At 44.6% G+C, this 16,835-nt stretch overlaps 2 protein-coding genes across 4 annotated transcripts in view; one reads left to right on the top strand and one right to left on the bottom strand.

Moving 5' to 3' along the window:
- Positions 1–498: 498 nt before the first annotated feature.
- mchr1a (melanin-concentrating hormone receptor 1a) lies at positions 499–2,367 on the bottom strand. Its single transcript, XM_088928087.1, has 2 exons — positions 2,271–2,367; positions 499–1,535 (listed from the first exon to the last, which is right to left on the bottom strand). The coding sequence occupies exons 1-2, from the start codon at positions 2,365–2,367 to the stop codon at positions 499–501; spliced, it is 1,134 nt and encodes a 377-aa protein (XP_088784213.1).
- Positions 2,368–5,759: 3,392 nt separating this feature from the next.
- grb2a (growth factor receptor-bound protein 2a) overlaps positions 5,760–16,835 on the top strand; it is a 40,571-nt gene continuing 29,495 nt past the window's right edge. The window contains exons 1-3 of one of the 3 annotated variants that reach the window (XM_088926887.1): positions 5,801–5,995; positions 6,141–6,191; positions 8,239–8,547. In XM_088926887.1, coding sequence (XP_088783013.1) covers positions 8,470–8,547 — 78 coding nt within the window. In that variant the 5' untranslated portion in view covers positions 5,801–5,995; positions 6,141–6,191; positions 8,239–8,469. Of the gene's footprint in view, positions 5,996–6,140; positions 6,192–6,241; positions 6,704–8,238; positions 8,548–16,835 lie in introns of those variants that run through there. The other 2 variants (XM_088926886.1, XM_088926888.1) reach the window with 2 other exon arrangements.

Genomic DNA, 16,835 nt, shown 5'->3' on the forward strand with positions numbered 1-16,835 from the left:
CCATTTATTATTAGCAATAACAGTCATCTACATTATGGCAAAGTACTGAAATGAATCATTTCTGAATTTATGTTTAAAGAATAATATTTCACCCTGTAGGTGGGATGCCAACTGCCTGCCAATATCTATTAGTTTGACACAAAACACTTGTTCTGTCAGTGGTCTCCAAAGGGGACGGTGTTAGTGGGCTGTGAAGGAAGGAGTAAAAATCACAGTCAATCTGTGCACGCTGTTGGATCACATGCAGCATGTTGGCTCTGGACGGACTTTTAACTAATTAATCTAACGGAACACGCCAGCATGTTCACCCAGTCAGGCACGACACGGCCGTGGGTGCAGGTTTGAGCAGAGACGCAGGACAGGCTTGGCACGTTGTCCGCTGATCGCCTGGCCTGCACTGGGGGTAGATGCGAGGAACTGGGAGCAACAGCGGACTTTCCCCAGCTCAACGTCTGCGAGCCGCCACCACAGATCCCCCGGGGGGGAGGACCCGCCGCGTCAGCGGACCGCCACAGTGACGGGCAGCCCGCTGTGGGAGAAGTCCCCCAGGAACGGGCACTGCTGCAGGGACTCGGGGACCACTCTCAGGCTGACGCTGCCCTCCGTCGTGCTGTTGTTGACCCGGCACTCCTTGCTGGCGGGCCGGATGGCCACGATGAGCCGCCGCTTGAAGGTCTCGCTGAGGGCGATGTAGAGGAAGGGGTTGATGCAGCTGTTGGCGTATCCCAGGCTGATGGCGATGTTGTAGGCGTAGACGAAGGCGACGGTGGGCCTCTGCACGCCCAGGTGGGCCAGCTGCAGGATGTAGTAGGGAGCCCAGCAGACGAAGAAGGCCAGGCAGATGGCCACCGCCATGCGGGTGACCTTCCGGGTGCGCAGCCTCAGGCTCCTCGGGGGCAGGGGGGCCACGGAGGTGGACATGTGCTGGAGCATCTTGAAGTAGACGGCGCAGATGACGGCCAGGGGGAAGGCGAAAGCCAGCAGGAACTGGGAGAGGGTGAACCAGTAGGCATCCGTGGCGGGGTTGGGCAACAGAAGGGCACAGCCCACAGAGCCGTCACTGAGGGGCATCAGGCCTGCGTACATCCAGACAGGGACGATGGTCAGGAGGGACAGCAGCCACACCAGGCCGATGACCGCCGCCGCCACGCAGGGCGTGCGCACGTAGTTGGACTTGATGGGGTGGACGGTGGCCAGGTACCTGTCCAGGGTCATGGCCGTGAGGATGTAGGTGCTGACGATCTGGCTGTTGGAGTCCAGCGCGGTGATGATGGTGCACATGGCGGCGCCGAAGCACCAAGAGCCTTTGCCCAGCAGCTGGTGGATGAGGAAGGGCATCCCCAGCAGGAAGAGCAGGTCCACGATGGACAGGTTGAAGATGAAGATGTCTGGCACCGTTTGCTTGGCTCTGAACTTGGTCTTCTTCACGATGGTGTAGATCACGATGCAGTTCCCGATGATCCCCGAGAAACAGATGACCCCGAAAATGCTGGGCATGATCACATGGGTATAGGGCGCATGGCCCCTTTCCGCAGCTGGGAGGGAGACAGCCAATGACAGGGGTTAACGACGCGCTAAGCCCTTCAGGGCAGGACCTTGGAGTTACAGAACACTTGCAGAACTGTAACATTTTCCACATCGCTCAAATCGTTGCGTTTTGTGGCTCTGCCGTTCAGATTCCCACTTTTACGTGTTTTCTTTCAGACTGCATTCCTCAGGACATCAACAAAACAAGTCACGAGATACACCAGCTGCGGCATTAAAAATTTAAACACCAGGCTTACTCTAGAAGGACCAATCCACCCATACGAAACCGGGTAGATAAAACCAGCTGTAAAGACAAAAGGCGTTCGTTGAGTGAAAGAGCTTCGTGTCTACCGGGTTGCTAGGTCGAGTCCGAGACACCGATGCAGTTCAGGACTCCTGGTGCTCAATTCACACGGGAATCGGCTCGGGCAGATTTGCTAAATTCAGCTTCTTCACACGTTCCTGCGATTTCAAAGTGTACGAAACGCATTCGTTTCGTAGAACTTGATTCCAATAACTTTGTAAATCGTGAAACCACATTACTGTAACAGGACAAATTCGTCTTTTTTCCTCTTTCACGCTTTGATAAAGTATTCCACCACATCGCCTAAATTGCTTGTCAAATTAAGCCAGTTCATTCGTATGCTCACCAATACGTTAAACACTGCTTATATAAACGACCTTGTCACTAGTTAGGAGAAATGAAATAATACTTTGTTCCAAGTAAATTGAAGCGCTCTTACCTGTCTGGTTACTGGAAGAATAATTTTTGGAGAGGAGTGATGAGTTTACGTAGGTCATGTTTTCAAGAACGAAAGGTGTGTTTCTTTCAAAACCCATCAATCTCAGAACTGTGATCGAGATACAATAACAACACGTCAAATCAATGTTGTCAAATAAAAATCAGCTACTTCAAAATGCGAGGATACTTTAATGGAAAATAATATAAAAGTGTGAAAATTCAGCTGATTTTTTACTGTATTGAAAGACTTAGAAAAGCTATAAAATTGAGTCAGTGTCAATATTTTAACCCTTCGTGTCAATTGCTTGTTTGCAATTCTTTTCAATTAGATGCTCTTACATACATATGACTTGCTAGAATTGCTCCTATCGCTCGTATTAATTTCAAGTCAGTAGGAAAGAAAGATTAATATTTCTGCTCTTTAAGCCTCCTCACCTACTGTTCGATCTGTTGTGCGCACGCAGATCTCGATCCGCACTGAGATGCTCCTAACTACCGATGTTCTGCTTCTGTTCGTCAGGTCTTTCAAACTCGTCAGCCTCTGACGTGTAGCGAACGTGACTGCTCTCTTCACGTTCCGGCTCCGTCTAGCGCCTTCTCCCTGTGACACTCCAGTTCACGTCCAAGAATGCCAAGGCTGTGTCTCAATTCTAGTCTGCTCTGATGTCTGTCTTGCTATTCTTGGGCTGGGCTGCTGTAACGCCTCAGTTTCCCTTCGGGATTAGTAAAGTCTTACCTTGAATATAATGAGGCACTTGAACAAGAAATGTAAAGTTTAAGGTTGCAAGCAATGCTTTAGATATAGAAAAAAACAGTAAATGAACCGTCAAAATTTCATTAATAAACATTTCTACAGAAAAATAGTTTATTATGTATTTAAACATTCCATTGATGTTAATAGCAACTCTGTTAAATCTACTTTTTATATAAGTGGTAGTAGTTCAGGTGGGGAGCTGCGTGTTCTCTTTCTTCTTTTTTTCAGCATGGAATAAACCTATTACTTGTACTTTTTATATAAGATGTGTTAATAGAATCTGAAGTGATAGCAACTAATTGGTGCCAGATCGTTCACGTTCCTCAATCTAACTATTTATGATCAGAATCAAACACGTTCTAGAAATTTTCAAACGCTTGCTTTCCGCTTATCCGAAGGTGTCAGATTTTCAGCACTAAATGCGGTCGCCGTATCAGCAGGACCCGCGGAGAGTTTTTTTCAGCACCACCCGGAAGCAGCGAGTCTTGTCCTGTGAGTCCTTGGCCACAAGGTGGCGACAGAGGTCAGGAAATAAAATCACAGTTTCCTCTGTGAGCTCACCGCTTTTTCTCCGTTCGTGAAAGAACTTGGTGTATAATCGCAGGCTGGGAGGGGAGCGTATTCAGAATTTGTACAAGACAGGCTCATTGTAGCCTATAAATTAATCATAGCGCATGGTAATTAAAGGGAAATCATGACTTATTTAAGAGTATAGGATTTTAGTAAGAGATCTGTGCAAGGGCAGCACCACCGCAAGCAAATATCATGAGAACGAGAGGAGACCATTCGGCACATCTGTGTGCTGTGCGTGACAGTAGCTAAGGGATCTGAGCCATCCTAGTTCAGAGGTCACAAGCTGGATTCCAGGTTAGCCATGGTGTGTTATGCTTTCTCCCCCAACTTGAGCAGCCAATTAGTTGACCCCGCTATTATCTACTCGGCCAGTAGCCGTGTCACACTGTCAACTCGCAACTGGCAGCCCCCCTGAAGCTCAGCAGGTGTGAGCCTGGTCAGTACCTGGATGGGAGACCTCCTGGGAAAAACTAAGGTTGCTGCTGGAAGAGGTGTTAGTGGGGCCAGTAGGGGGCGCTCACCCTGCGCTCTGTGTGGGGCCTATTGCCCCAGTATAGTGACCTTGCGACTTGTTAAAAAAGGCGCCGTCGTTTGTATGAAGTGGAAAACCGAGCACTTCTTGACAGGAGTGATCATGATCTCCTAATAATCCCGGTCTATGAGCTGGCTCCATCACTCTACGCATTACCTGTAAAGCGCTTCGAGCGGAGAGTCCAGAAAAGCGCTCTATAAGTGTAAGGAATTATGATGACTTATTTTTCTTACACATACCTAGTTTTTTTTTTTCTTAATGCCTTGTACAGTCGACTGCCCACACGCATTCACTTCATTAAAAATAAACGCATCTATAAACACCTCGGAAATGGGTTAAAAACACTACGGTTATGCAGGTGAGTAAACGTTTAAAACCAGCAAGTAAGACCGAGCTCCGGGTTTGATAGGTCTCTTTAACTCTCCATCTCATGAAGAAGGAAAAGGCTTCAACTTGCCCAGTTAAATAAATATGGATAGCAAATAAGGGCTCGGGTGAAAACAAAACCCTTCTTTCTGGCCTCCCCAGGGAGAATGGTGCAGCCCCGCGTTAGGCGGCACATCTCCTAGAAGAGACCAGGCTTCTCAGAAACGTGAGTTACAGGAGGCGATGAAGGACAACTCCACGAGATGTCAGTACACCCTACGGAATGGGGGCCCCTGACGCACCCCATCATACACACGGTGCCACCTGGCTTTCTCTTTACACGCATGCGTCAAGTAGGCACGAAGACCACGCCACAAAAAAAAAAAAGTTAAGTTAGCATTTCTACCCGGGTATCTATAAAAGCCTACTCGACTGAAGTATTGCTCTGACAGCAATGACAAGGGGCGCGGGAGAGCTGGAATTCGCACTTGCACGGGTGGATTTTCCACAATGAGTCACGACAGTGAGGGGAACACCTTTAATAAGGATACGAAGATGAAAGACAGGCGAACTATTACAGTTGGCCGTGCATATACACCGGACCGCACCGCAGTTTGGACGAGATAATAATAATAATAATAATAATAAACTTTATTTTATATAGCGCCTTTAAAGGTGGCTTCTCAAAGCCACGTTTAAAACCTTTACATTCAAAGTGTCTACATGTTTACTTGCACATTGTCTACTGTTTGTTTGTATATTGTCTTGATGCACTGTCTGCACTTTGTTTTGTTTTTTACACTTGTTTTACAATCGAGAGACTTTCTGCCAGTAAGAATTCCACTGTACCAGTACCGGTTACATATGGCACTAAAGTTCAAGTTCAAGTTCAAGTTCAGAGCGCTTTACAGGATGACAATAACAATAAATAAGAAGAATACAACAATAAATAAGAAGAATACACAAGATAAGACACAATTACAATTACAACAATACAACAATAACAATAGAGGAGACCGTGGATGGTGTGGCACTAAGAAGAGCAGAGGGGTGAAGAATGGAACCAGTTCAGTAAAGGCTTCCCTGAAGAAGAGGGTTTTGACCAAGGCAGCTGCAGAAGCGAGCTGGCCCACCGGCCTGGGGGCAATGCTAAACCTCTGACCGCCCACCCCGCAGAGCCCACAGCGAAGGGTCCGAGGGTCCCCCCCCCCCCGCGCTCCCCGCCCCGCCCCGCCCCAGTCCCGCACGCCGCGGGCAGGTATCGCGAGATCCGGCTCGAGCCGTGAGGCAGGCAGCGAGCAGGACCGCATCTGGAAGGAAACGGAAATAAATATCGGGATTTTTTTTTTTTAACGGGTAAAAAAAAAAAAATAAGAAAAGGGGGGGGGGATTCAGAGAAAGGGTTACAAACTACTATCCGTGGGTCACAAAGTGTGTATTTCCCAATCCCGAGAGCGGTCGAGCTGTGTGTTTGAGCTGGATTCACCCGGTTGAAGTGGGGGTGAGTTACTATGTGTTTTTCTCTCTCTCTGTCGTCTCCTGTTATTTTGGCCTGGTGTTTTTTGAAACAGGAAAGACGCGAAGTGTTGTCTTCAGTTTTGTTTTTTTTTTTTGTTTTTTTTCCGCTCCTGGGGCCTGGGACACAGTCGGCGTCCGAGGGAGGAAACCGAAAACAAGGAGCCCCCAGAAAGTGGAAGGTTTTTTTTTTTAAAAGGAAATAAATAAATAAGTCGAGGGGGGGGGGGGGGGACGCCAGTGACGGGCGCTCCTGACAGGCTCGTCGGCGCTTTCCGTCGTCGTACCGACGGAGAGGTTATATATATATAAAAAAAAAAACCCGAGCGTTTCGCCCGGCGAGTGCGACACTTTGCCCCGGTGCACAGGCGCCCAGGTGTCCCTCACAGTGCCAGTGCCAGTGCACGGCGAAGTTGGTGTTTTGTTTTTCACCCCTCTTAATCACGAAAACCCAAATCAGGCCGGTGCCACCTAACGCCAGGGCTTCGGTTGTTGTAGTAGTTGTTGTTGTTGTTGGGGTTTTTGGGGAGGGCATTAGCTAGAAGTGATCTTTGACTTGAGTGGTTGGTGTTGGCTGTTGAGTCTGCGAGCAGGGCACAGCTGATATTAACTCCATCGAGGAACCATCTAGAATAAATCCGGCTGAGTTACTTCCCTGTCGGGACGGAGGGGCTGTGCTCGGGTCATTCAGCGCGTAAGACCCTTTTAAACTTAAATTCACGAGTATTTATTCTGCATTAACGATGCTATTCGGTAGCGCAAGGTTCAGAACGGATGCCTTTATTGGGTTTTTTTTAACCAGCATTTATTTATCGTTGTTGTTGTATTCAAAAATGTGAATGTAGGCAGATTTCTTATTTATTTCTAGTCGGAATGTTTCGGGGTATCGGATGGATCGATCTTTCCTGGTGTTATCGATAGTTTGTCAAAGTTAATCGACACTTTGATTTCGAATTTCAATTGATATGTCATTAGTGGGGTAGGCAACAAACGTTTATTGGCGTAACTCGGTTTACGAAGTTACGAAAAGGATTACGAAGTTTGTTGTTCGCGATAAAACGGTTGTCGTGTTAAATAGTATTCTTTGAAAGTTGTAAACGGTTGTAAATAAGATCGGGTCAGGTCTCGAGTGTGAAGTTTTAAGAAAACTGGTGATGATGGGGTTAAATATTGAGTTGTGGAAATATTAATACCGTGTCTGCGACATCATTGGCTAGGTTTTCTAATTCTACGAAGAAAAAAAATAAAGCTTTATTGTCCAGATCAATCAAGATTAAAAAAGTAAAATGCTATTCGAGAATAAAATTGCGCACATGATCAAAATACTGACGTCGCGAAGAAAGGTGGATCGAGACTTCCCCGAAAGTTTTCTTAAGACGATGCTTTCTGTATTCTGCGAGACGTCTGCGGTTCAGGGTTTCTGACATTTTAAGAATGTATTATTGGTGGGGGTGGAGGGGATCCCCGTTACCTGTAAAGCGCTTTGAGTGGAGTGTCCAGAAAAGCGCTATATAAGTGTAAGCAATTATTATTATTATTATTATTATTATTCGGAAGCAAACGCACAGTGCCTGTAAACAAAGGGTTACTTTTCCTTGCATTCTTGTAATAGCTGACGAATTATGTTTCCATCCTACATTTTAACGACTGTTTTTTTTTTTCCTTGTTTCTCGGTGTAATTTTAAGTCATCACAGGGAGCATTGACGTTAAAGGCAAAACGCGACTGATCCCATGTGTGGCGCTTGTAGCTTTAAAGTGTTACTTTGTGCCATGTAGCAGACGGAGAGATCAATGCAGTGCACGATTGATAAATATGGAAGCGGCCTGTGGCCTGTGCGGAGGCCGGATTGGTCACTCCGCGGAAGCTGTGCTGCTGTGTGATTGGCGCCGTCAACATTCCTGGCGGCTGATTGGACGAGCCGGAGGACCGGGGCGTCCTATTGGTGGCGAGCGATTACGTCTGCTCTAATTGGACGTTATTAGCTTGCCCCGTCCTGATTGGCTGTCGGGGCGCAGTGGGGTTGCGGTTGGCTAACTCGCATGTCAGCCAGATGGTTTCCTTCCTCTTTTGCTGAGCGTTTGCCTTTCATTGCAAGTCGGATCTCCAGGGCGCGGCTCGATCAAACACTTTTAAATTAGTCCCTTATTATTATATTTTTGTGCTTTACTGATTACTATTTAAATTACGTAGCCTGGGGAGGCTCACTGATGTATCTTTGCCTTTGCAGATACGTGACAGCGACCTTTATGTGAGGAGCTAACCCCGGAGAAACGGGTCGTAGCCGGGAGGAGAGAGACTCGAAGCGAGTGGTCCACGGATTCTGTTATTTTTCTTGCTTTTTTTTTTAATCTCACTTGCCAGCAAGATAAGGGAGTAAAACCTCCATCCTGCTGCATCGACAGACTGTACCTGTACGAAACTATAAAAGCTCACAGGTGTCCCAGCAAAACCCCGGAGAATGGAGGCCGTTGCCAAATACGATTTTAAAGCCACTGCCGACGACGAATTAAGTTTTAAACGTGGAGATGTCCTGAAGGTAATCATCGATTTTATTCATACCGGAAGGAGCGCTAATCAGATATTTGTGTTTGAAAGTCCACCACCTCACATAGCGTTTGCTGTTTCGTTTACGTTGACGTGCTGCGCACAGCATAGTAAAGTACAGTACTCTGCAGCAAGTAAGGGCAGATTTGGGTTATGCGAATTCACTGTTCTTTAGACCATCTTTTCTCCTATTAAATTGACCATTACTCAAGATGACAGCTGTTCTGCAATGAAGGTGAAGTCGAGACTTCTTGTGATTTATCTTTGTGGTTCAGCATAACATAACAATAGTCTTTTTATTTGCCTTGTTTTAAGCTGTCGGAGGTTTAAATTTCACTGCTGCAATTTTGGAGTAATTTATTCATAGCTGTGTTTTAATCTATCAGTGGCCTCAGAGCACAAAGCAAATCCTCTGCCTGAAACGAAGACACCCGTTCAAGGCTTCGCTATGGTCTTCTGCCTTCTTCTGCGGAAGACAGACGTCAGAACATTGAAATTCTGCATTTTCTTCGACGAACCTCTCAATGCCAAAGCTTGAGGTTGTGTGTTCTCATTATGCATTTTCCCCAGAATGATATTTACTTGTCATCTGGCTGTAGATGGGGGATCTGTCAAAATGCCTTCGTTGGGGAGGTGGAAGGGTTCTGTAAGTGTTTGCCCAGCATCATGGATGAGAACGAGGTAGAGCTGGTCATGGAGTTTACAGCAGTTCATCTGCTATTCAGATCCGTCAAAGTCATATGTTGCAACATTGCAACTCGCATAGACATGGCATAGCATAAGCAGAAGTCTGCAAGCAGATAATTCTGTGTGAGATCACAGTTTTAACTCCTAAGCGGTATTGTTCTTTACAATTCTCATGAATTTATGCAAATTTGCTTGTGTACTTCCCACAATTCGACAGGATTGTCGCTGCCTGTTTTTAAAAAACCTTTTCTTAAATGCTTCTGTTTCCGAATTATTTTGAATACAGTCACAGATGATTTTGTGCTTTTTCCAAGTTGTAGATATTTAATTCCTTAATGCGGTGTAACTTGAAATGAGAGGCTGTAACATTCTGTGATGTTTTATCAGAAGCAAAAAAGGGCCAATACTGTTTATTCACTACCTCAATTAAATGATTGATCGATTAACGAAAGCAAGTATAGACATTGAATCAGGTCTTGGATTTGATAATTATAGCTTTGTTTGCTGGCTGATCAAACTGAAGGCTGTGTTCCATGTGAATCATAAGCAGAGTTGCCTGGTCAAGTTTCAGTCCTGTGGTTTTATAACGGATCAATATTGGTCTTGGGTGATAACATTTCTAGTACTGAGTATAAAGATTTTTAAACCATTTTTTAATCATCCTCATTATCCAGCCCTGTTGTCTTTATAGTATTGGCTTGCTTGTAAAAATCCGAATGCTATTAATTGTATAATATGTTTCCACTGCAAAACAATTACAGGGAAGTATTTGTCATTGTTTTCAAGGAACTGTTTAAAGATCTTTTATCTTTAAATATCTGGTATACCAACAGTGTCGTTATCTCCTGTCATGAAACCACAGATTTTAATACGTTTATATTCATTTTTCTTTTAATCTCTTCGCTGTATAGTGTTTTTAGTTCTGAGTAATGTATGAACTGAGGCAGAAACATGCCTCAGTTGGAGGTATCTAGAGTTAGAAGGTGGGAAGATGAGATAGAGAGCAAACGATTTAAAAAAAAAAGAGCGAAGTTCAGTGAAGTGAAACAAAGGGGAGGGACCTTTGAAGATTATCGTAGCAGATCAGAACACAATCTGAGCACAAAGTATTCATGGCATTACACATCAATGCGGAACATTTAATTTCTGTAATTATTGTGCTTTAGGATCAGTCCAGTCAGGAAAAACCCAAATGAGTCCAACCAAGGACAGGCCCAAGGGTGGGGCCTCCCATACTCTTGAGGCAAGGCCAGTGCTCAAGTTTTGTGATTCAAATTTAAGGCCACAGACACCCATGTTTTTAATGTCGCCTCTGCGCCCTTCCAACCTGGCTGGTTTGCAAGCCATTGTGATCACGTTCTGCTGAAAATGCAAAGCTGTTCCCTTTCAGATAAAAAAAAGGAACTGTTCTTCACATCTTGGAGAGCAGCTGAGCAGGATTGGATGTTAAGGTAATGGTTAGAATGCTCACGATGATTTTGGCGCAAGCCTACGGGGATTTAGACATAATCATCTTAGTGTCTCTCTTCTTATGCGTCAGTGGAAACGGGGCATATATTTTTTTCTTTTGTAATGTTTAGTCCATCTGTTTTATCACAAGCTTCGGAGCTGTTTGGGACTTAGAGGATAAACCCCCCATTCCCACCTGCAGATGGATGGGTTTTATCTGCTAGTGTAAGTCTCTTCAGATTTGTATGGATTTGCCTTCCTTTCTGTGTTTTGGTCATAATAAAGCTTTGTGGTTGTATGGCACAGACTGCAGTCTACTGCATGCAAACTGGTCAGTTTAGCGAGGTGAAAAACATCTGTTTCAGGTGCTGATCGTAATGCGGTGCCGAGAGGTGGCTAGTCGGGGAGGATACTCCTTGTGCTCTTAAAACAATTGTTCTTAACATTGGATTATAAATTCTAAAACCTCTTTCACAAGGGTGAAGGTTAAGGTTTTTTTCTCACTTAAGTTTTGAGTGATCATGGCAACATGTTTCCATATCCTGGGTGGGGGGGAGGGAGCAGGCTTAGACATGTGGAAACTGGTTGGAAGTGCATTTAAAATTTAGATCAGGGGATATGTATATGTACACAAAGATGCATAGGGGTAAGGAACAAGTGGCTTAGGACATTAGCTTCCAAAACATGCCTGGCTTCTTTCTAGAGAAGGGCGAATGGGATCCTCAGATCAATTTGCCTCTCTCAGCCAAACAAGCCACATTCTCCAAATGGCCTCCTCCGGCTTGTACCTGTTGGTAAATGCGATGCTACAGTGCTTGTCCATTTTAGTTGACAAACGTCGTACCACTGATTTAGAGACCCAGTCTGGATATGTAGGGACCACCTCTTTGTTCATTTTGACCAAGTTTATTTTCTGGCCCATAGGAGATTGAGGGTTGTTGGGTGGTTTAGTCCAACATGGTTGCTTTTTCATGTCGGACCTGAAGAGATCTGCGTCATCCCGTATGGTGTAAGAAAGACTTAAGGGCCTGCTTAATGCCCGGTGTGTCTGTCATGGGATTCCTGGAAGTGGAACCTTAACGTGGGACCCAGTGGGAACTTGCTGAAGGGGTGAGGTGCAGCAACAGAGGTAGAAAACGCAAGCCTTCGCCTCTTCCTCTGATGCCATAGCTGTGAACTCAACATAAATATTAATCAGCAGGCGTAAGGCGAACAGCTTGATTGTAATGCACTGAGCCTGCAGCGCTGTTACTTAAAATTAAATTCCTGCAGGAGTTACATAACGAGCAGTCGGGACAAATGCATGCGTGCGTGCCGGAGATTTTCTTGCCTCTGTAGGTCTGCTCTCGAGGTTGGCAGGATCATAAGACAATATCATTCAAAAACGTTTTAGGTTAGATTGATCTGCATGCACTCCATTTCCTAATTGGATTTAAATTGTAGAGGCACTGGCAGGGTTGATGGGAGGCTGGTGAGTTTGTGGCCATCCGTTCAAAGACAGTGTATTTTAACACAGCTCTCAGTCGGGTGGCGCGCTGATTTTAATCTTTTGTCTGATTGAATTTGGAGTTCAGTCATTTCAGGCTACCACATAGTAAGGCTTTATAATTGGGGGGAAAAAAAAAGGTACAAAATGTACAACAGAAACTGTAGGATATGCAGTAAAGTTGGCCTTTCACAGTTTAACAGATACTAACACCCTAGACTTGTGTGAGCTGAGATGGGATTAAAGCTATCAGATGCACTCAGTGAACTGTTAGGTGTCTGAGGCATCCAAGATATTAAAATCTGTACTGTTTTCAGAAAAGTGCGTGGGAGTCCGTGTTCATGATTAAAAGCAAGACAAAGTTATTTTTTAAATCCTTGATGTATTTTTTAAAATTTCCTCTTCTCTCCTAGTGATTTAAAACTGTCGTCCAGTTGCAGCTTTTCAAAGAGTGACGCTAAGAGAAAAGCGAGCAGGTTAGGATTGAGTTCCTGAACATAAATGGGGATCTTGCGCAGTTTCGCTTGTCGGGAAAGAAAAAAAAAAGACTTTTTTTTACCACTTCAAAAAATGTGCACAAATAAGACAAAAAAGCAAGCTGTACAAATGTGAGCTGGAATGGATGTGAATAAAAGAGAGAGTCAAGTGTTTGAGGTTGTTAGTGGCGCAACAGTTGACTGAATCTAGAATCAGAAGGTTAGAGGTGCTTCAGAGAATTCTGGTCTGTATCCCAATGTGTTTATACTTGAAGCTGTGAGCCTTAGGGCACATGAGAGATATTTCCAAGAACTGAAAGGACTGTGCTGCAATTCTGCAATGTCAGCTCTGATTTCGACCCGGCAGAGGCAAGTGTTAACTCCTTCAGGGACAAAAGCTTTAGGAAAATAAGCAAGCAAACAGTCTTCTGCCAGATCTCACACTTTGGCTGATGGTAGTGTTGCAAATATTTACTCAGGGAAAGAGTTAAGATGTTTTTCAAATTCAACATGATGATGACCTGAAGGGGCCTGTGTTTTTTTTATTTTTATAATATGAGGTTTGGTTTACATTAGGGTCCGGTGTCTTCTGTACATGGGTGAAGCCCAGTTATGTATTTCCATAATTATTTAATTAGCCGCATAATTGTAATATACCTAATCTGGCTCCAAGGTCAGTTATAGGTAATTGTACTATCAATGAAGCTAATGTCTTGTGTAATAAACTGTAAAAGGCCTTAAGAAAAATTATATATACATCTAATTTTGAAAATAATTAGTTAATGAACTACTCGATTGAAAAACCAGAAGACCCAAGTCTGTTCGGGGAATGATTTACAGATTCCTGGTTTACAGTATCCCTCTGCTAGCTACACAGTTTATGCTGAGGTAAGCCTAACGTGTTTTTCTGTGTTAATTGTTGGCATTTTTGTGATTTATAAATTGCAAAACATTGTGGGATCCTTGGAAAAAGTGATGACTTTGTGGATGGTAAGACTTCTTTATAAGAAGGTTAGACGCCTGTGCTCTGCCCAGTACTTGCAGCAAGGAACGCATTGACAATGGGAAATCGGCAGTAGATGACCATGGTCTAGTGTTTTGCAGTGCAGCGAAAGCACGTGCAGTGCAGTTGGTTTTACTAGCAGACTTTACAAGAGGAGCGATGCCAAGCTTATCGGTAACCTGATGAGCGCATTAATGAGTTCTTTGAAACAGGAAGCGTCGCAGGATGCTGCTGCTTGTCTTGCATCCACAGTTCATGCAAGAGACAAAAAAAAAAACCTTATGCGTCTGATACTTGCCAGTCACCTCAACAGGGTGCCTTTGTTGTGCTAAGCCAGGCCGATGCACCTAGAATGTTACTGATGTCCAGACAGCTGCCTGGGAGCAGTTCATGGTATAGAAACATAGATGTGAAATTGAAGGTCTTTATAGATGTGCCCATTTTTTGGCTGAGTGGATCTGTGTGCGATCCACAGCCGGGGGAGCTAAACCATTCTCCTTGACTGCACAAGATCCAGGGTCTAATTTCTACATCATGATGTAGCTTGATTTCCCACAGGATTGCAGATGTTGGATCCATGTTGGTTAGGTGCTGAGTTGATCATCTCGCATGGCTGCCCTTCCAGTGTTTGTTCGTGAGTTGCCAGTGTGATGAATACCTGCCGGAGATCCTGTTCTGTAGCCTTCTGGGTCCCCTGACTTTTGCCACCACTTCTTGGGGTATGCTCGATGTCGCAGTTTTACTGCGGCAAACATTTCCCTTTAACCAGCTCCCATAATAGGTTTTCGGAGAAAATGTGCTTGTCAGTGCTTTGACATCGACGCGTGTCAAGCTGCATCTTTCTAAAAAAAATTGATTGCCCATGTAAAACAAAGAGTGTTCTGTTTGAAATCGTTATTGTAATTTGATTGTATTGCCTCCGTTTTGTTGGTTTTGTGGTCTTATCGATTCAAATTAAATCTAGAAAATATTGGGGGAAAAAATCAAGTTCAAACTTATCTTAAGGTTCTCTTTTTACTTGCTGCAGAAATTTCATAAGGGACCGTGTTTAAATTCTCATTTCACACAATTGCTGGGGTAGCAGTTTGGTTTTTTTAGGCATTGCAGACAATTTGTATTGAGTAAAATCTCATCTGCTTTCTGACTACAGTCTATTGTGATCTGTAAATTCATATCTTTACAAGCGTTTGTATGGTTTTGCTGAAATCCTTCTTCCTCTGCACTGTTGGTCCGGTTAAAATTTAAAAACGGATTGTAACTTGTTTTAGTGCAGAAGTGTATTTCTAAACCGTTCAGTCCCCAACAGATACAGACCTTGTTTAAGTCTGTGCGCACACATGGATGGCTTCCCCCAGGGCTGCTAGCCAGAACCCTCCCATCTCCGCCCTGTGACCTCCAGGTTTGTGGGCTCCTCAGGGACTCCCCCGGTCCCCCCACTTTACCCTGCTTGTACAGTGCTAGGATGAAAGCCATGCTATGCTGTTCTTTTTATTTATACTTCATGCCTACGCTCAGAGTTACAAGACAGAGGAAGTCTTGACAGCCCCAGCATGATAGATGCCTTTGCTGTATCTTTGTTGCTACCACTAAAAATATTGAATCCAGCTCGGTTATTGGCAGAACCATTTTATTGTTTTTATTGTGTTCTGTGCATTAGTGCTAGTCTCTGGCAGTCCCATCCTCTTGTACAGACGACGGTTTCTAGGAGACTAGTCCTACGGTGGGCTTTTTCTCTCCTTACATCATCGTTGCTCAGGCGCCGTCTTCTCCACAGACAGTGTGTGGTTTGTGTGTGCAGAAGGGAGGGGTGGTACAACAGCAACCTGTTGTCAGACCTTTTCATTCACTGTTCAGTTCTTTTCTTCCATCCAAGGTCAGTAGGTCTACTGTACAAGAATCTAGTCATGAATGTGACTTTATATTCTGGGGCAGCAGGACTGGTGGACTCTGTGCCTCCCAGTGACTCAGATCATTGTGAGTGAGGGAATTTCCAGTTAATTTTATATTATATTGTATATTTTTTTCCTTCAGAATTGCAGAGAACGTGGAGCATAAGCATTTTTACTTTTTAAATGTCTTAATGTCTCTCCTAATTTGGAATCGGCATTTGGTTTGAGACTTCTTTCTGTGAGGGAATGAGACACAGGGGGGTACTTGTCTGCAACATCCACCTGCGGAGCTGTTATTTTCTCCTTTTCTTCATCCTGTGCTGTGACCTCCTAGGCTCTTTTCAGCACCGTTAGCCTGTAGATGCCCAGCAGATCACAGTCCAGTAAGCCAGATCGCCCTGGCCCAATGATCGTAGGCCTTCCCAGCTGGTGCAGTGTTACTTGTGTGCTGGCTGCCTGAGGAACCATAGGCAAACCACAGACCGACACTGTTGCTGCTCGGGTGCATAAAGCTAAGTCTGCGCTTGCAGAGAGCCACTCGGGAGTCCTACCAGTGGGCATCTTTCAGAGTTACTGCAAAATAAATTCAAAAATAAATAATAACGGCATGCATTATTCGTTGTTTACAACAGGTTTTGTTTTTAACATAAGGAGGTTGGGTCGGTGCTGGTAATGTTTTGTGTGTTCTGTGCACAGGTGGAAAAAACGTAGTGTTTTTATATAATTTTTGGTGTGCTCAGATTAACTTCCAGCAATTCTGGAAACTGACAATTTCAGTATAGCTCTACTCTCTTCTGAGTTTTTTACTTCTTTGTAACTTTCCATACAGCTTTATGTGCCTCATTAGGGATTCATGAAGGTGTTTTTAAGAGACTATGTCCCACTGTATGCTGCCGCCTGACATGGCGTTTAAACACTGACTTCTTGTCATTGTGTGTTTAGCAAACAAGTGGTGAGAAGGATGGATTACAGTGTCCGTTTACTCAGATGTCATGTGGAATTTAATTTTGTTTAGTCTTTTACTGTGTGCTGCTTGCTGTGCATTCTTCTCATCGGCAGACACTCAAAATAAAAACCCGAATGTGGCCATCCGTGTTTATTTTCATGGGGACCTGTACTGCGGCCGGCGTGAGGAATGACGTGGGGGAGGGGGTCCGGTTGACACTGTTTCCACTGACGTTGTACCCCTGTACAAAAGTTGTGTGCGACGTTGTCATGTTCCTTCAGGCTGCAGCTCGCAGTCTGCTGTTTCCTTCCCACTTTTGATGTTTTCCTGAGGGCGCGTGTGCT

This window comes from Atractosteus spatula, chromosome 11, assembly GCF_055471065.1.
Source record: "Atractosteus spatula isolate fAtrSpa1 chromosome 11, fAtrSpa1.hap1, whole genome shotgun sequence".
In the NCBI taxonomy this organism is placed as follows: domain Eukaryota; kingdom Metazoa; phylum Chordata; class Actinopteri; order Semionotiformes; family Lepisosteidae; genus Atractosteus; species Atractosteus spatula.